The 20,240-nt window shown below is 42.4% G+C and overlaps 2 protein-coding genes across 3 annotated transcripts; one reads left to right on the forward strand and one right to left on the reverse strand.

The window, feature by feature from the left end:
• Positions 1 to 370: 370 nt before the first annotated feature.
• On the reverse strand, positions 371 to 10,410 carry LOC128530078 (coiled-coil domain-containing protein 157-like). Its single transcript, XM_053503796.1, is given in 10 exon segments — positions 371 to 1,152; positions 1,353 to 1,518; positions 2,252 to 2,428; positions 2,538 to 2,707; positions 2,798 to 2,875; positions 7,455 to 7,677; positions 7,751 to 7,998; positions 8,001 to 8,124; positions 8,827 to 8,989; positions 10,084 to 10,410. Coding segments are annotated over 10 exon segments (1,977 nt in total). The 5' UTR covers positions 10,332 to 10,410; the 3' UTR covers positions 371 to 772.
• Positions 10,411 to 10,888: 478 nt separating this feature from the next.
• sf3a1 (splicing factor 3a, subunit 1) lies at positions 10,889 to 19,717 on the forward strand. Of its 2 annotated transcripts, none has more exons than XM_053504937.1 (15): positions 10,889 to 11,086; positions 11,709 to 11,818; positions 12,739 to 12,949; positions 13,043 to 13,300; positions 13,534 to 13,608; positions 13,702 to 13,852; positions 14,095 to 14,291; positions 14,417 to 14,534; positions 14,660 to 14,967; positions 15,054 to 15,299; positions 15,900 to 16,107; positions 16,205 to 16,368; positions 16,752 to 16,853; positions 17,671 to 17,742; positions 19,543 to 19,717. In XM_053504937.1, the coding sequence occupies exons 1-15, from the start codon at positions 11,045 to 11,047 to the stop codon at positions 19,642 to 19,644; spliced, it is 2,364 nt and encodes a 787-aa protein (XP_053360912.1). In that variant the 5' UTR covers positions 10,889 to 11,044; the 3' UTR covers positions 19,645 to 19,717. The 2 variants fall into 2 exon arrangements, with proteins under 2 accessions (XP_053360912.1, XP_053360913.1); XM_053504938.1 differs by having other exon boundaries at positions 16,208 to 16,368.
• The last annotated feature ends 523 nt before the right edge of the window (positions 19,718 to 20,240 follow it).

The following is a 20,240-nucleotide window of genomic DNA, read 5'->3' on the forward strand; positions in this document are numbered from 1 at the left end:
TCCCCGGTTGGATTATTCCTCATAGACACTCACAATTCACCTCTCGTTCCGTTGCTCGAGCTCCCGGATTTGTCATCGATACCGGTGAGGCCGAGCCAATCTCTCCCGTGCATCATTTCACACACTGCAATATCATTAACTCTGGACAATCATACACGCACTCACACACCCGCATACACCGTACACATTGTTTCTATTTGTATATATTTTGTATATATTGGTTTTGGTGCACCTTGTTTGTTTGTTTGTTTGTTTGTTGGTTTGTTTGCTTTAATACACTTTGTTTTGGTTTATATATAGTTATTGTGTCGCGTCTTTACTTGTCCTGTCTTGATTGCGACAGGATTGTTATGCTATAGGTTAACTTTACTGGTACCATTCCTCAAATTACAGATTCAGTTAAGTTAATAAAACTTAAATGCTTTAAGTAAATGTGACTGGATACAAGTAAGGAATACTTTTAATACATAAGTAAATATGACTTAAATGATACTTGATATGATAAAGTTAATATTACTTAACTGAATTAAGGCGACGCGTTTGCACAATTTAATTAAGTAAACTTAACAAATTACTTCTTACAGTGCATGATTAGATGATACAGACGTCTTTCATTCTCCTTGCATTTACAGGATGGTGCACAAGAGTGAGTGCGAAAACACTGCTGATGCTCAAACCTCAGGATTCCACTAGAAACTTTACAACAACTTTTGCATGTGCCTAAGACCGTTCCACACTACACTACTATGCATGTGGGCGGGACATGGTGACATCACTTCCTCCTGCGGTTCGTCCCAGCAGATCGTTCCCGTGCAGCTTGGCGCAGTTTCCCGTACCTCTCCTTGGCGTCTGGAATGAGAGAGAGACTGATCGTCTGATGGTGAAGAACAGACGAAGAAGAAGAAGACTGAGAAGCAGAAGATGTGATCTGCTTTTCTTTTCCCCTCTCTCTCCTGTCCACTTCTGAGCTTGCTGAGTCTGAACACAGTGTGTGAGCGTCTCCTGCACCCTGCGGACCGAGTGTGACGGTCTGAGCGTCTCTCAGTCTGGAGAGGGTTTTAGTCAGAGATGTGTTCTCCTGCTCGAGAACCCTGATCCTGATGGAGTTCACCTTCAACTGCTGCTCCATATCACACAGCACATCACCTGTAGCTGAGAGAGAGAGAGAGAGAGAGAGAGAGGGTTGAATCTGGATCTGAGCTTAGCCAATCAGATGATGTGGCTAAGCTCATTATTTCAGCCTGTGAGTTCATTACCCTATTGCGGCTCACTTTTGGCTCAGGTAAGATTGAGCAAGGAACAAGCTCTAGATTTTCATTGTGTGTGTGTGTGTGTGTGTGTGTGTGTCTCACTCTGTGGTACAGCGTGATGGGGATTAAGTTCAGGAAAAGCCACCAGGAGCCTCTCTCTCTCCCTGGACTGCCGTAACTCCTCAGTCAGCCGACTCACACACTCCTCCATCTCCTGGAGTCGTACACACTGCTTCTGTTTGTCCTCATTCAGGGACAGGAACTCAGACTGTATCAGAAACACATACACACACACATATGCAATCTCTCAATTTACAAGAGGTGCTGCAGAACATTAGGAGAATATAGTTAATGCTTCTGGGGACAAATTCTCCAGACTAAAAGCCCCGCCTGCGGACCCGCCTCGGCTTTTTTTCGGTCGTGGTGATGTGCAGACTGTTGCTCCGTCTCAGGGTCGTACCCGTACACACAAGTGTGTTCACCGGTAATGATCCTCGACATGAAGGACGGGTCTTCCACGAGTTCTCGACAGACTTTGACGTGATGTTTCTTCTGCTCCTGGGTTCAGCAGCCTGAGGACGAACTTAGCAGCGAGTTTCGTGTTCAAGGTTCAAATCACACGTGAGGATCAGCTGGACTGTTCTCTCTATCCTGAATGATTTCAACATTTTTGGATCGACTTCAAACGATGTTCCGCCCTGGAAGCGCCCGTGTCACTCAAAACACCTCGAACGACATGTTGCAGCATCGCCGTAAACTTGGAAAATCATGTAAAATGTCTCTGTGGCAGATCTGTCCAGTTTTATGCAGAATTTCACGTTTTTGTTTTCTTCTTCTAACTTTCTGTCCCTGATAAAATAGCAGACGTGGTAACACGGGAAGTCAGAATAGCAGCAGTCACACAACAACTGATGTACACAGGATGATGTCTTTTGGCACGCTGACTTATGAAGGTCGTGTGTGTGTGTGTGTGTGTGTGTGTGTGTGTGTGTGTTCACTACCTCCTGCTGTGTGAGTTGCTCCTGCAGTGTGTTCCTCTCCTGCGTGGTGTGTGTGAGTGTATCCGTGAGTTCGGCTTTCTGGTCCTCACACTCGTCCAGACGAGACTGCAGGTCCTCACACTGCTGCAACAACGCGTCTACACGCTCCAGCAGGGCCTGCTGCTTCACCACCGTCGCCTGACACACACACACACACACACACACACACACACACACACACACATACATCTAGAGTGGAAAAAAAAGAAATCACAATACTGATACACACACACACACACACACACACCTCGTGTCTGCGCTGAACGCTCTGATACTTAGCGCTCTCCTTATCCAGACGTGTCTGAGCGTCACTGAGATCAGTCTCCAGGTTTCTCTTCTCCTCCTCTGTCTGTCTCCAGCTCATCTCCTCCAGGTGGAGCCTGTGCACTTCCTCCAGCAGGGAATCCCTCTCACGCTCTACACACACACACACACACACACACACACACACACACACTCAGCATTACCTCAGTATCTGTATAAACCTGTTCAGACTCTGAGACTCACCGACACACTGCTGTGTTTCTCTCCGCAGCTCCACTTCTCCCTCCAGCTCGGAGATCTTCACTTCTAAAGCGGCAGCAACTGAAAGACAAACAGAGAGAGAGAGAGAGAGAGTGAGAAAGTGAGTAAGAGAGAGTGAAAGAAAGAGAGAGAGTAAAGGGGAAACACAAACAACGACAGAAAAACAAAAGTAATAAAAAAATTTGTAAGTTAAAAAAAAAAAGAAAGGAAAAATAACCAGGAAACAATAAAAAAAAATGTAAGTAAAAAGTGAAGGGGGGAGCAGATGAAAGTGTGTAGAGGGGATTTTTGTGAGTCAGATTCTGGGTGGGGGTGAAGAGTGTTTACGTCTGGGTTACTCAGATTTGTGGTTACAGGAGCTGAGTGCCTGAGACGAGGCCTAGTCCTGGTGGTGGTCTCAGTTTCACGTGTGTGTGTGTGTGTGTGTGTGTGTGTGTGTGTGTGTGTGTGTGAGTGTCTCCACACCGTTATAATGAATGGTGAGCTAATGTCACGGCTTAGCTGTTTTGTTGTGTTGTGGTTTTCTCTCTTTTTACAACAGATAAAAGATTCCTGTATTGTGTACAGAAAATAGCATCAGAATATCAAAAGCAAAACCTGGTTTTGACTACAAGAGGACATAGTTTTGTCCTCTTGTAGTCATATTTGGTTTTTAATGTAATCTATGAAAGGACGCCACCTAGCCTGTTATAGGTTAAAGTGGAATTGCTCTTCTTTTTTTTTTTGTTTTATGTTTTGTAATAAAATTTGATTTGTTTTTATAACTGTGTCTCCTGCCGCCTCATTAAGAACGAACCTGTCCTGTTTCTAAGAACAAATGTTCCCTGGTGAAATTCCAGTGTGGCGTAATCATAAGGTAGCACTTCTTTACACCCTCGGTGTCCCCGCCACATACGCACAAAAATTAAACATGTTTAACACGTGGGTGAGATAGGGGTATTACACATCACAATTACTCAGAAAAATGAATGGATGCAGGGTTTGAAACTCCCAAGTTTATTTTCTCATTTAACTAAATCAAATTTCATCATAAAATAAAACGTGTCTAAAGAAAAGTCCATCCAGTCATAAATGATGATGATCAATGCAACATATTTTAAAGGAAAAGCAGCTAGACAAGTGTGCGTGCTCAAAGTTAAAAAAGATCAGGCTGAATAACCACAAACCACATTCATGATAATTCTCATATGAAACTGCATCATACTGTATGACTGTCATCAGGTGGGGACAAGGCAAAGCACATGCACTGCTGTAAAATCAGCCTTTTATCTAATTTGAAATATAAACCTAATATCTGTTACTTAATATATTTTCTTTAAAATATAATTATAATATTTTTTATATCATAAATATAATAATCATGGCATTATAATTATAATATTATAATTTAATAATGGCAGACATGTGACTGATGCAAGCCAGAGCCTTTTATTTAGAAAATTGAGATTAATAGTTACATTTTATAGTTGAGGGGCAAAGACAGGGCTCTATACACACACACATACAGTACACATAAAAAATAAAAATAAAAACAAGAAAAGTGCACTTGAGGCATCCAGCAGGAAAGGGGCGAGTGCTCAAGCACCCCCACCCCCACCCCTCTGCACGTGTCTGGTCTAGAAACTCCATAGTTTTTTGCCTTATAAGGCAAAACCTTTGTTTGTTTTAAAATTTCCACAAAATCTAAAAGGGCTGGAGTTTTGCCTAAAGGAATTTTGTTAATATTAAAAGTGATTACCAATGTTAATGCATTAGTCACATTATAGGCTAATTAAAAGTCACTTCTGATATTAAATAAAATAAAATATTTAAACAGGCCTACAGTATATTCCATCATGAATACGACTTTGATAACGTGCCATAATGTGCTTCCATACGCCACTGATCTATAAAGACTGCATATCGTACTTTGTATGACTGTGTATGTGACAAATAAAATTTGAATTTGAATTTGAAGACTGCTGCTCAGTGGCGGCGACTAGCGTCTGGAGCTGAAACTACACACAGAGTGAGTTAGGAACGTGTGACTTACCTAAGAGATACTTGGAGTACGAACGTTTTAGGAATCGCGCCATAACGTTAAGAGAAAGGTAAAGGTACAACTTAAGAACACCTTAATGATAAGAAGCTTTCGAGAAACCGGGCCCTGATCAGTTGAGGGTTAAGGGCCTTACACAAGGGCCCAACAGTGGCAACTTGGTGGTTGTGGGGTTTGAACCAGAGATCTTCTGTAGATGGGAGTACAAGTAGATGTGATGTAAGGTTACACAAACAGCAATGAGGGAGGAAAAATAACAATAATAATTATTATACTCATATAAAAATAAATTAATAATATTAATTTTTAATAATAATAATAATGTTGTACGGTTTGGAGATGCTGCAATGAATGGAGATTGCTTTGGGAAGGACAAGACTGGACAAGATTAGAGATGAGTAGATCAGAGGGACAGTGCAGGTAGGACGGTTTGGGGACAAAGTTCGAGAGGCCAGATTAAGATGTTTTGGACATGTGCAGAGGAGGGATGAGGGGTGTATCGGGAGGAGGATGATAGAGATGAAGCTGCCAGGTAGGAGGAGAAGAAGAGAAAGGACCAAGAGGAGGTTTATGGATGTGGTGAGGGAGGACATGCAGGAGGACGGAGGAATGGGGTAAGATGTGGAAAGTTAAAGTTAAATGGTCCGCTGTGGTGACCCGTAACGGGAGCAGCCGAAAGAAGAGGAAGATTAAAAGGGGAAGGTAATGAACAGCAACATGAGATGAAAGGAAAAGTCAAGCAAAGGAAATATTAAAAAGTGGAAATTCAGTGTAAATAAATTAAATGAGAATTTTTAAAAAGAATGGAAGTTTTTTAAGCTGTTAAAATTAAAGTGGGATCTTATAATAAAGCTCAGTGGTTAAGGCAGTGGTTCTCAAAGTGTGTGGCGCCCCCCTAGTGGGGAATACAGATATGACAGGTGGGGCGCAATGAACGGTATGGGAATTAGTGGAAAATAATACGAAAGTATGCTTTTCTTTATTGATTTATTTAATCTTTATTTTCTTTATTAGACACTCGAAACTAAATAATGACACAGAAAGAAATGGATCATTAATACAAGTAAATTAAAATAACATCAGAGAAAAAGTGGAACCATAGTGCAACAATAACGGTTTAACGTCGGCATGTTGATTGCAGAGGAACAATATATAAGGAAACATTCGGTATTATATATGTAATTTAATTTATTCCAATGTGTATGCTGATGTTTCTGTATTTTTGTTAAACATTAATATTTTATCAGGCAGTACTAGTCTGGCATTTCTAGTTTCCAGTGTGGCAACAAAGTAGCTTTTTGATCCTTCAGGCGCTGAACAGAAGAGAAGATCAAGATCGTTCTACGCTTTTTGTTGCTGTGCGGCATTTTGCGATGATCCCTAAATCATTCGTTGCGCTGTAGAGAATAATGGTGTTTATGCTTTTGAACATGTATAATTTAAGACGAAAGTAGCTTGAAGACAGTGTAGAGAGGAAATATATGTGAGTATCTTATTTGCGGGTTTATTTACGCAGCTATTGAATTCGGAGATGCGAATATCAAACTAACTTTACCGCGGACACAAACAGGTGTTATTCGCTAAAATGCCCCCCTGCCACGGATTGCCCAAGCGCACCCCATTTTTTGTGGTGAAAAATTACGGTGGTGAAAAGAAACGATTTTTATTATGAAATAAGCAATATAAAAATATACATGTGGTATATATATATATATATATATATATATATATATATATATATAATTTATATATTTTTCCCCCTATACAACCTTTTTTTTATATATTGCTTACTTTATAATTAAATTCATTTGTTATAATTTGTCATTTGTAAACCATAAACCTATGAATTTAGGTGGGCAATCCGTGGCCTAGGTCGGGGGCATTTTAGACCATAACACAGTAGCGTACTGTATGTAGTGAGCGTAATAACATCAGTGGATACATTTGTTACATGGACCACAAATAAGCAGGTGATTCAGCATCATCAGTCTAATCAACCAAAAAGCCAGCCGAAAGGAAAACATGATGAAGCCTATGTTGCGCTTGGATTCATGGTGGGGATGGTGGGGGCAGAGGAGAGACCTCTGTGTGTTTTGTGTCTTAAACCGCTGGCAGCAGACAGCATGAGACAAAGTAGGAAGACACCTAGAGACAACACATCCCACGTTAATAAGCCACTTAACTTCTTTGAAAGAAAGCTCTAGATAAGTGACAAAGTAAGCCTGTTATAACAATTGCACGTGTATTTTATCTGTTCTGAACTTGGTGTTATTTGATCTTACTAGTTTAGAAATAGATTTTTCAATAAATAGTACACTTGGCCGTTTTCGTTATCATTTTGTTGACAAGTGGGGCTTGAAAATTCGCCCACCACCTTAAGTGGGGAATGACAGAAAATGTTTGAGAACCACTGGGTTAAGGCATTGGACTACGGTTCAGAAGATCCCAGGTTCAAACCCCACAACCACCAAGTTGCCACTGTTGGGCCCTTGAGCGCGGCCCTTAACCCTCAGATGTGTAATGAGATGAAAATGTAAGTCACTCTGGATAAGAGCGTCTGCCAAATGCCTAAATGTAAATGTAAACATGTGTGAGTTGCACCTCGTCTCAGGTTCTCTAGCGCCCCCTGCTGGTGTTTCAGTTCCTCGTCTCGCCTGTGTGTCTCCTCCTGCAGTCTTCTCTCACACTCCTCCTCCCTCCTCCTCCTCTCCTCTCTCTCCCTCGTGCTCGTCTCCTTCTCTCTCTCCAGCTGTGCTTTGATCTCGTCCCTCTCCTCCTCTACCTTCTGCAGCGTGTGTGTGAGCGACTCGAGTTTCTCTTGAACCTTCACACACACACAGAGCGGATCAGAGACAGAGCCGTGTATTTATAAATTAAACACTAATCCTGTTCCGTACCTGAGTCACGTGTGTCTGGATGCGTCCCAGATCCCGGTGCTGCTCGCGCGCCCACAGAGCCAGGTCGCAGGCCGAGAGGCGGCCCAGCTGAAGCGTTTCCTCCGCGGCCTGCAGGGGGCTCCAGAGCTGGCAGGACAGACCCAGGGCCCGGCACAGAGACGCCACGGCGCGGGCGCTGTCCTGCAGCGTGGCCTGGACCCGAGCGCAGGCGTCACACGGCACCAGGGCCGACTCCAGAGTCTGGCAGCCCTCACGGGGGGCGTAGAGGACGTGTGCAGGCTGTGGGACGAGGACAGGGACGGGGACAGGGCCGTGCGTGGGGGAGGTGGGGTGGAGCTGGAGGAAGAGTCCGGCCGGGACACGCTGCTCATCCTCTACAAAATATACAGTTTAAATTTCATTAAACACACAGTTCGTTTATTTCCTCCACCGCCTTTAATTTATTATTATGCAGTATGATATAAACAAACATTTCACATATTTATTTTTTTCAAAGATTATTAAATCTATTTCTAAATATAACTGACCACTTGTACTGTAAGTGTGAAATTTAACTATTCTACTGGCAGATCATTTACAGTGCTGTGATTTATATTATTATTATTACTATTTATGCTTTTTTGCCACATTTACAAATGTTAACAGCTTTAATAAATAAAATCATCATTTAAAAACTGCATTTTGTATTTACTTAGATTATCTTTGTGTAATATTAAAATGTGTTTGATCTGAATCATTTAAGTATGACAAAAAGAATCAGAAAGGGGCAAATACTTTTTCACTGGAGCTGCACTGTAGCTTCTTTCTAAACATGAATTAGCTATTTTTTTCTGACAGTAAAAAAGCACGCTTAAAATATCTGCTTCACTGAGAATAAAATGAAAGTGACCGCATGTCTCTATCTCTTCTCCTTTAGGTTTTTTTCTTTATTGTTATTGTTATTTTCACAGCTGTTCAGCAGAACCTCGGCCTGCGGATGTGATCCGTCCCGGAGGCGAGGCCTTAAGGTGAAGTGTCGTATCGTCGAACACATTTTCCCATTTGAGAATTCTGGTTTATTATAATTATTTCTGTACCTGTTGTCTCTGCTGGCTGTTAAACTGGATTAAATTATTCCAGTAGCGTTTCACCACCAGGCCGACACACACCGAGCCGCCGGGTCTCCCACAATCCCCGGCTCTCTGTCCTCCCAACATCTGCTCGGTGTAGGTGTTAAAGCTCTGCAGCAGGAGGAGGAGTCTGAACACACACACACACACACACACACACACACCTTAATACATCTACAACTTTAATACATTCAGTGACTTTCCTTATAAGTAAAAACACCAAACAGAATCTATTGATTTGTCTCTCTATTGAAGTGATTTATTTACAGTCAGGTCTTAATTAATACACACTCATCCGATTGCTGATTTAAATTCAATTTAGGGAAATAAAATGACAACAACCAGTAAAACTAGCTAATTAGAAACCGCCACAACAACACAAAACATACACTCACAAAAATAATAAATAAATAAATAAATAAATTGCTAAAGGGTGAGGAACAAACATAAAAAAAATCAAATTTTAAAGACAAAGAAAAAAAGTAGCAACAAAAAGGAAAATGGATAAATACAGCATAATATAAAAGAAACATAAGGAAACATTTTAAAGGTAAAAAAAAGAAAAGCAAAGGAAGAGGAAGAAAATGGAAAAGAAAACGTAATAAAAGGAAAGGTTTTGCTGTTTACGAAAGAGAGTATCAAAAAGTTTTGAGACTAGCGTTGTAACACGCCAGTAGATGGCAGCACAAGGTTGCACACGCACAAACACACAGCTCCGACCTTTATAAGTCAGCGTGGCGAAAGACATCATCCTGTGTACATTGTGGAATTTTTTCATCATGGACAGCAAGTTAGAACAAAAACTGTGTGAGACTGGACAGATCTGGCACAGAGACATATGACATAGTTTGGCGAGTCTACAGCGATGCTGCAGTACATCATTCTGAGTGTGTGGCGCGCGCTTCAAGACCGGAAGAACATCACTGGAAGACGAAGAGAGATCAGGGAGACATTCAATCTCAGAAAATATTGAAAGCATTCAGCAACGGTGAACATCATTAACAGTGACCAAATAATGAAGGTTTTAGATCGTCAGAGCTAATCTTAAAACTTTTTGATACGACCTCATACAGCAGGAAAAAGGGGCAAGGACAAAAAGTATACAAGAATAAGTGAGTACAGACTACAGAGAGAGATGAGGTGAGACAGACTTTCATGATAAATGCTTTAGATCCTTCAGATCTCTACACTACAGTGGAAACTGAATGAAGGCGATAGCGCCACCTGTCGATCACCAGCTCTAACAGTACGATGTGCGCGTGCTGGTTCAGCTCCTCCTTGCCCTCCGTGTAGCGGTACTGCTCCAGCAGCGTCACCAGGTCCAGATCGCACGACTCTCTCTCCGGGAACCTCCACGAGCGGAACCGGACCGGTCCGGTGCGAGAGAACACCTCCACCAGCGCCCCCTGCAGGTCTATCACATCTCTGCGCAGACTCTCCACACAGCCCTGAGCTCCTAACAGGTGGCTCATCCTGCAAACATCACCACTGACACACCACACATTAAAGCAAATAATCAAAATCAGTGAAATAACGTCCGGGAGCGCGCAAGTGGAGCAAGCGTGTGTTTGTGGCTCGTTACCATGGAAACGTGCGCCCGCCCTGAAAGAGGATGACGTCATCTCCGCGCTTAGTTATTAACGGAAGAAGCCGCATTTGATTTCACACACGAACTTAAAATTTACGTATAAATTATTGCATTTTCATTTTATTAGTATTTAGTTTTCTAAACAGCTGGCTTGATTTATTTTCATATTTTAATTTTTAACCGGAAAATATGTTTCTAAAATGATTCTGGGATATGTAGTTTTTAACTGTACAAAAATAAACCCTAATTATAAATGCGTACGTTTTATAAATAATGTAAACACATAAGAACAATAAACAATTTCCGCGCATTACATGATTTTAAGCATAAAGATGTGTTTTAATAAAATGTTAACAAAATAAATGAACGAATGTATTTTTCAGGACTACGTTTCCCATAGTTCTGTGCGAGTTACCGGAAGTAACTTCTCCTTCGTGGCCGGTGAGTTTCCTCGCGCTGTGAGAGGGAGCTTACAGCTTAAGCTCTTAAAGTTCTTTAAAATATTAAAGCAATAATTTCTTTAAAATAATTTAAAATTGTTTCTATTACGACAGGTTGTGAGTTTTGTATCTGATCCGATCCGGATAATCAGCCGCCATGCCGCCGGTGCAGCTCTCTCAGCCGGAGGCTAACAACAAGGTGAGCGCTAGCAGTTAGCTTAGCGGCTAATAATAAATAAGCTAAGTATTTACAAACATTTACTTTTAGATATTAAATATAACAAAGCGTTTTTTGTTTAAAACATTTAAGTCCTATATGCTTTAATGATGTTTAGATGAACCTGTAGTTGTTGTGCGTTTTTTTTTTTTAGCTAAAGTAACTAACGTTAGCAGAACGCGCGCGCGGCTGGAGCTGAAATGTTAATTAATGTACTTTAAAACGCAATTTTATAGATTTAATGTTACTTTTATAGTATCTTAGTGAATAAGTGAAATGATCGACATAATAGCCTTGCTTTTACTATTTTAAGTAGGTTAAAATTGTACTTAAAGACTTAAATCTGGGCTGTATGACGTCATGATACCTGTGTCGCGATAAATTTACGTCACCAGAACTTTGACTATTGTTATCTTTCATATATAGATATGTATAAATGTGTTATTGCTTGTTCCTTGTAATTAAACGCTTCCATTTTGGTTGCTTTTGTTATATATATTCAGTTATATTCTGAAGTAGCCTCTTTTACCATAAACAGTACGCGGGGTTAACCTGATGATATTAATCATGTGGATATTAAAGTGACGTGTGTATTCGTGCGTAGGCCGATGAGCAGAAAGAGGAAACTCCGGCCACCAAACCCATCGTAGGGATCATCTACCCTCCTCCTGAAGTGCGCAACATTGTGGACAAGACCGCCAGCTTCGTAGCCAGGTACAGTCCTCTACACGGAGCACAACACTGCAGCCTTTCCTCCTGCTCGGGGTCTCAGGCACAACTCAAACCTGTGACTCTATAACAGACAGTGTGTTCTCTGTCAAATTGTGCAATAAAGATCCTGTAATGACCTCAGATTTTTAAGTTTGTTGCTCCCGAAATAAATTCATGTCCATGCATCAGGGCTGTAATTTACCCTCTCTGTGGGTGTAACTGTTAATCAACATCGTCGACTACAAGCAATAATCAGTTTAGTCATTGATGTGTTTAATTTTTGATTAATTAAAAGGTTATCATGCTCGACTCTGTGAATGCTCTGGCACCATGTAGATCTCTTCATGAGCAAAAATATTACTTATTATAAAATAAGCGTGTGAGCATTTGATTCGAACAAAACAGCTACTAGAATCAAAGGGAAAGATTTTTTTATGCTGGCAGGGGCGGGGCCAAGAACCACTCAAGGGTCAAGGGTGAGAGTCAGGTCTTATAGGGAAAGGCTTCACCCCTTTATTTATGGTTAACCTGAACGATTCTTTTTAAGTGGAATCCATACACACACGCGCTGGAATTCTTGCAGCAGCACACACACTGCTTGACCGCGCCCCCACAATTTTTCCACACCCCTTACAATGTAACTTAGTTACCCTGTGTCATCTTTAATCTTAATTGAATTGTTATATTTTATTGCATCTGTTTTGCTTTTCTTGCTTCTAGATTTCGATCAGAAAAGTCTATTAAAAATCATAAGATTTAATGAAGTGTTTGTTTATTATTGTTATTGTCAGCTACCACATCCTTAAACAACCTCAAGCTAAATTTAAAAGCTGATCGCTAAATAATTGAGACGTTTCTTATTTAAATCCTTTCGTTTATTACGTTTCTACTGCACCGTGTAAGACTCAAATCCCTCTGTTCAGGAACGGACCCGAGTTCGAGGCCAGGATCCGTCAGAACGAGATCAACAACCCCAAGTTCAACTTCCTGAACCCCAGCGATCCGTACCATGCCTACTACCGCCACAAGGTCAACGAGTTCAAAGAGGGCAAAGGTCAGGAGCCGTCCGCCGCCGTGCCCAAGGTCATGCAGCAGCAGGCGATGCAGCAGGCTCAGCAGCAGCTCCCGCAGAAGGTCTGAGTCCCGACTTTAACTCAGGAATAATAATAATAATAATAATAATAATCTTAATAACATTATTAATACTAATCCTGGTTCCTCCTCCAGGTGCAGGCGCAGGTCATCCATGAGACTATCGTTCCCAAGGAGCCTCCGCCCGAGTTCGAGTTCATGGCCGACCCGCCCTCCATCTCGGCCTTCGACCTGGACGTGGTCAAGCTGACGGCTCAGTTCGTGGCTCGTAACGGACGTCAGTTCCTCACGCAGCTCATGCAGAAGGAGCAGAGGAACTACCAGTTCGACTTCCTGCGGCCTCAGCACAGCCTCTTCAACTACTTCACCAAACTGGTGGAACAGTACACCAAGGTGTGTGTGTGTGTGTGTGTGTGTGTGTGTGTGTGTGTGTGTGTGTGTGTGAGAATACAAAAATTACCAAGGTGTGTGTATATACATCGGGACTTTCCACATACAGATTAAAGTACAAAAGTTTGTGCATTGTTTCAGCTAATCGCTGATAGTTCTGTGTAGATTTTGAGCTCTTTGTGTGTCAAGTTACACAGACTGTGGTGTAAAATGTTTTTTTTTGTGTGTGTTTAAAGATTCTGATTCCTCCGAAAGGCCTGCTGCAGAAACTCAAGCGTGAAGCGGAGAATCCCCGAGAGGTCCTCGATCAGGTAACGGGAGTGTGAAATAATCTCACAGAGCTTCACTACAGTGTTTATCACAGCGTTAAAGTGTGTGTTTTTATATACGCTGTGTGTGTGAAGGTGAAGTACAGAGTGGAGTGGGCCAAGTACCAGGAGCGAGAGAGGAAGAAGGAGGAGGAGGAGAGGGAGAAGGAGCGCGTGGCGTACGCTCAGATCGACTGGCACGACTTCGTCGTCGTGGAAACGGTCGACTTCCAGCCCAACGAGCAAGGTGAGGAAGAGGAGGAGACGAAGATGTGTGTGGGAAATAGTGTAGAGAGAGAGAGAGAGAGTGTTATAGAGAAAAACAAGGATAAAAGAGTGATGGAAAGTTGTCGAGTAAAAGAGAAGAAGTGATGGAGAGAGACATACTGAGAGGAATGTGGATATGTGGAGACTAAGTGTGAGAGAGGAGTGTGTGTGTGTTTGTGTGTGTGTGTTGTTAAATGACGTTGTGTGTGACGTTTTTCTCAGGGAACTTCCCTCCCCCCACCACCCCGGAGGAGCTGGGAGCGCGCATCCTGATCCAGGAGCGCTATGAGAAGTACGGAGAGAGCGAGGAGGTGGAGATGGAGGTGGAGAGCGAGGACGAGGAGGACGAGAGGGGGACCAGGGACGATGGACACGCGGCTCAGCCAGACCAGGACACACAGCTGCAGGACATGGACGAGGTGAGACGACGGCGATGATGATGATGATGATGATGTCATCACGAACAGAAGCGTATGAAATGATGACTTGGTTCTTATTCTGGACTCACCTCTCACGCTGTGTGTGTGTGTGGTCTCTCTCGTAGGGTTCGGATGAAGACGAGGATTCGATGAAGGCTCCACTTCCTCCTGAGAATCCCATGCCCCCTCCTCTGCCCCCCACCCCCGACCAGGTCATCATCCGTAAAGACTACGACCCCAAGGGTGAGTAAAGGAGCTGCAGTGCCTCAGGGTTCTCCTGGAGGAACCCATGTGTGTTTAGATGAGGAGTGTGAGTATGTAATGAGTTCCTCTGGTGAAGATTTATGTCTCTCTCTCTCTCTCCTCAGCTTCTAAGACTCAGATTATCATTCCTCCCGGTGACGAGTTCCTCATCTCCCCGATCACGGGTGAGAAGATCCCAGCCAGTAAGATGCAGGAGCACATGCGCATCGGGCTCCTGGACCCGCGCTGGCTGGAGCAGCGAGACCGCAACCTGCGAGAGCGACAGATCGAGGAGGAGGTGTACGCTCCCGGCCTGGACATCGAGAGCAGCCTGAAGCAGCTGGCCGAGAGAAGAACCGATATCTTCGGTGTGGAGGAGACAGCCATCGGTAAGAAGATCGGAGAGGAGGAGATCCAGAAACCCGAGGAGAAGGTCAGTGATGGAGGAGTAACCCTAACGTCGTACAGGACATTTCTTTATTACGCTTGATTATTGACTAATCCCGTGTGTGTGTGTAGGTGACGTGGGACGGTCACTCGGGCAGCATGGCGCGGACGCAGCAGGCCGCTCAGGCCAACATCACGCTGCAGGAGCAGATCGAAGCCATCCACAAGGCTAAAGGTCTGGTGCAGGAGGACGAGAACAAGGAGAAGATCGGACCCAGCAAACCCAACGAGAACGCGCCCCCGCCCCTGCCCACCGCCGTGCCCACCCTGCCCAAGCCCAGCCCACCCATCAACACCATCCCCAGACTGCCACATGCCGTCAGTACCAACCCTCGTCTCAATCTGTTCAATCTGTTCATCTTAATGTTTATTTATAAACAAGATTGACTTTAATGTTTTATAAACCGTGCACATTAATCACTTTAGTGCTTTATACATTAAACTATTCCTTTAATAGTAATACTGTTAACATTTTACAGTCTAAGACTATACCTTTAACCCTTTGTACATTAATACTCTTTCCTTAATACTATATGATCTGAGAGAGAGAGAGGAGACCATCCCTTTAATGCTTTATGTTCTGAGACCATCCCTTAATATTTTACAGCCTGACACTATCCCTTTAATGTTTTATGGTCTGAAACTATCCCTTTAATCCTCTGTACGTTAAAACGATCCCTTTAATACTCTGTATAATAAATACTATCCCTTTAATAGTCTGTATATCAATACTATTCCTTTAATACTTTATGATCTGCAACTATCCCTTTAATACTCTATAATTAATACCATTCCTTTAATACTCTGTATAATTAATACTATCCCTTTAATGCCCTGTAGATGACTACTGCTCCTTTAATTTAAATCCTGTGCTATAAGACTGTTGTTGTAACTGTATGTGGGCGTGTCCTGTGGCAGGTTCCTCCCCCGGTGCGCACCACCCTGCTCTCCGCCGTGCCCGTGATCCCGAGGCCCCCCATGGCCCCCGTGGTGCGTTTGGCCCCTGGTCCGGTCTTAGCCCCGATGCCCCCTATGGTGCACGCTCCTCGGATCAACGTGGTGCAGATGCCCCCGTCCGCGCCCCCCATCATGGCGCCCCGCCCTCCACCCATGGTGGTTCCTACAGGTGAGACAATGCAAAGTGTTCACTGTTTTACTGAGAGAGAGAGAGAGAGAGAGACGCGCACAACTGAGACGCTAACACATGATTGTCCTCTATCCAGTAGGGTTCGTACCTGCCCCCCCGGTGCCCCAGCCGCCCAGCTCTGCCCCCGCCCCCATGCCTCCCGCCCACCCTCCTGCCCCACACGAGGACGAGCCGGTGAGCAAGAAGATGAAGACAGAGGACAACCTGATCCCAGAGGAGGAGTTCCTGCGCAGAAACAAGGTACACACACACACATCACAGTTCTATTTACGCCCCCTAGTGTCTCTTACTGAAGTTGCAGGATGTTAGAAACAGCTTAAGAACGTAACCTTCATCACTTTAAATCAAGTTTCAGCTTCCTGTAGTAGATAACATCCATTCATCTCTGAACAGCAATGAAGTAACAAGAGAAATACCTAATAAATGAATAAACCTAACATGGCTATAATAATAATAATAATAATAATAATATGCTCTGTAATGTCAGTGATCTCAATAAAGGATTTAAAATCTGAGACTGTTCCTGAATAGATTATGAATGTATACAGTAAATGTGTGTATGATCTGCACCGTGTGTATGTGTGTGTATACGGTGTTTATATGTCTGTGTGATGATGTTTCAGGGTCCTGTGGCAGTAAAGGTCCAGGTTCCCAACATGCAGGACAAGACAGAATGGAAGCTGAGTGGACAGGTGCTGACCTTCACACTGCCGCTCACAGACCAGGTAAATCAGTCATCATACACACATACACACACACACACACACACACACACTGTGAGAAACCATCAGTGTGTTTATTCTTCTGCAATAATCCTCTCATTTGTTTTATCACTCGTTCGTTTTTTTTTTTGTTTTTTTTTTTTGTTTTTTTTTTGTGTGTGTGTTAATAAACTCTGTGTGTAATAATACACTTTTAACTTCACAGACCTTAAAAATTACCAACTTTATGGCGGTAATAAAACCGTTTTCTCCCCGTCCTGTCCCCTGTTATATTGATGCCGTGTTAATTTCTGAAACCTCAGCGTCTCTTTCTCACGCTGTCTCTGTGTCCTTTTCAATGAGATTAAAATTATCAAAATATATTTGGATAAATCACCAGACTCTTCCTACATCCTCCTTGCTAACACTTTATACGTACACACACTCGGCACTGGGCTTCATGTGCATGTCTCAACACTTCACGCTGCACGTATGTAGGTGTGTGTGTACGTAGCTGTAGGTGTGTGTATGTGGCCCTGAAGATCTAATGAATATCTAATAAAGCAAAACAATGGACTGTTGTGTTTACAGCAGCTCACCAGATGTTTTATATAATATCTTGTTGGTCTTTCGGCTCCCCCCGAAATATAATATAATATAGTACAATATAGTATAATACATTCGAATTTTAACATAAATTCATCTAAATTTCCGTATGATACTGTATACATTTTTTTGGTTGTGTGGAGAGAACACGAAGCAACCACAGAGGAAAACAACACGGCTTGTGATGGTGGATTATGGGATTTTTTTTTATTTATGTTTAATATTTTTCCCCCAGGTGTCTGTTATAAAGGTAAAGATCCACGAGGCCACCGGGATGCCGGCCGGAAAACAGAAACTTCAGTACGAGGTAAAGCACACGTCCTTCAATCATGTTTAATTCTTTATATTCTATATTCTATACAAACAGACTCTGGTGTGTTAAATCTCTCCAACACTAATGAGTGAAGCGATCGCCGTAAACACTGATCGCCATAAACACCGATCTATGGCTGTTGAAAGATTCAGGACAAAGTTGTGCATTAAATTGTTAATGTGTGAGGAATGAAACATCATTACAGGTAAATAACCAAAGAGAAGCGGAGTTATTAAAGCTCAAGGCTGATTATTTTCGTCTAGCAGCGCCTCTCTCTTACACCACAGTGATTTACAAACCATTACAGTTTTACATCTACAGGAGTTGGACAGTAAAACACTGGCCAATTTAGTGTTGCTAAATTTGACCAACCTGGTGGCCAATCTTCACTGATTGCACATTCCACCAGTAAGAGCCGAGTGTGAAAAGGTTTAATTATTAGAGTAATAGCACAGTTTTGCTTAACATATTGCAATGCACACATCATTATGGGTGACATCAGAGTTCAAATTAGGGCAAATTGTTGGTGAGCGTCCCGCTGGCGCATCAGTGACCAAGACAGCAAGTCTTTGTGATGTATCAAGAGTAACGGTATCCAGGGTTACGTTAGCATGCCACCGAGAAGGACTAACCACATCCAACAGGAGGAACTGTGGACGCAAGAGGAAGCTGTCTAAAAGGGATGTCCGTGTGCTAAAACATAAAACCACAGCTGGTCAACTCACTGAGGAATTAAATGTGCACCTCAACTCTCCTGTTTTCACCAAAACTGTTGGTCTGGAGCTCCACAGGGTCAGTGTACATGGCCGGGCTGCTGTAGCCAAACTTTTGGTCACTAGTGCCAATACTTGTGCTAGATGTGCTCGTCAGTGCAAAGGACTACCTGAACCATTCTGGAGGACCATGTGCACCAAGTGGTTCAAACATTGTATTCTGAAGGCGGTGCCGTGTATCGGGATGATAATGCACCAATACACACAGCAAGACTAGGGACAGCGTGGTTTGATGAACATGAAAGTGAAGTTAATCTCCCATGGCCTGCACAGTCACCAGATCTAAATATTATAGATCCACTTTGGGGTGTTTTGGAGGAGCGAGTCAGGAAACGTTTTCCTCCACCAGCATCACGTAGTGACCTGGTCACTATTCTGTAAGTAGAACGGCTTAAAATCCCTCTGGCCACCGTGCAGGACTTTTATCATCATTCCCAAGATGAAATGACGCTGTATTGGCCGTAAAAGGAGGTCCTTCACCATACTAATGAATTATTGTGGTCTAAAACCAGGCGTTTTAGTTTCATTGTCCAACATCTGTGTATATATGAGGGGTGTTCAAGTCAAACCTGGACTGTTGATTGGACTGTCTCTCAAGTGTATTTAAAAATGTCATGTCTTAATTCAGAACTGATTTTTTTTCTTACTATTATTGTCGTGAAAGTTCAATAAACCGAAATTGTGCTACGACTTCAGTCATATTTGACAATAAACAAATAAATAAAAATATTGATGGACATCACACTGAAAGGAATTAAGATCATTGAACTGCAGGTTATAATTATTACATGACTACAAAATGGCGCTGCTGTTACTTATAAACTAAATAAAAATATTTCTGATTTAAACAACCTTTAGCCAAAGTGTCTACAATGTTCTTGTTATTAACATAATATAAAGTGTATGTGTTTTATTTATTCATAAATATATTCATAGAAGTTCATACATTAGCGCAGGTAGTGTGTGTGTGAGGTGTAAATGACTGTTTTTGTTTTTTGTTTTTCCTTTGTTTGGTGTGCAGGGGATCTTCATCAAGGATTCGAACTCTCTGGCCTACTACAACATGAACAACGGCTCTGTGATTCACCTGGCCCTGAAGGAGAGAGGAGGGAGGAAGAAATAGAATTCTCTCAAACACATCTGTGTGCTCTCTCTTTCTCATTAGTATGTGTAGCTGTAAGCATGCACGTTTGTGTAAAGCTAGCCTAGATTGTTTTTTTTTTTCTTTTTTCTTTTTTTTTATATTTTTTTTATGTGAAACTATAAACGTTGCCGAAACACTGATGATGAACCAAAGCAGAATAAAGTCAACCTTTTGGATCTGGTTGTGTGTTTTAGCAAAACGTGTTAGCGAGCGCTGAGATCGTGTCACACAGTTTCCTTTAACGTCTGCGAGATTTTCTGATGTTTATCTGGAAGATGAGCGATCTGTTAAAGCGAAAGGTTTAGTGTAAGATTCGCTCCACAGTAACGCACCTACTCGATAAGTAGAAATCAAGCAGAAGTCTTGCATTTGATTGGTCAGGTGTAATGTTTTTGTTGCTATAGTAACCGCTCTTTCACGGAGATGCTTCACTGATTTAATAATGAGATTAAAAGCCGTGTGTAAACAGTAATGTGGTGAAGTCGGGGTGATATAAGATGCAACCAAGCAGATTAAATGTCATCTCTTGAATGATTTAATAAAATTATACATTTGAAAAGCTCACTTGTTGGTTA

The sequence above is a fragment of the Clarias gariepinus genome, chromosome 9, assembly GCF_024256425.1.
Source record: "Clarias gariepinus isolate MV-2021 ecotype Netherlands chromosome 9, CGAR_prim_01v2, whole genome shotgun sequence".
Lineage (NCBI taxonomy): Eukaryota > Metazoa > Chordata > Actinopteri > Siluriformes > Clariidae > Clarias > Clarias gariepinus.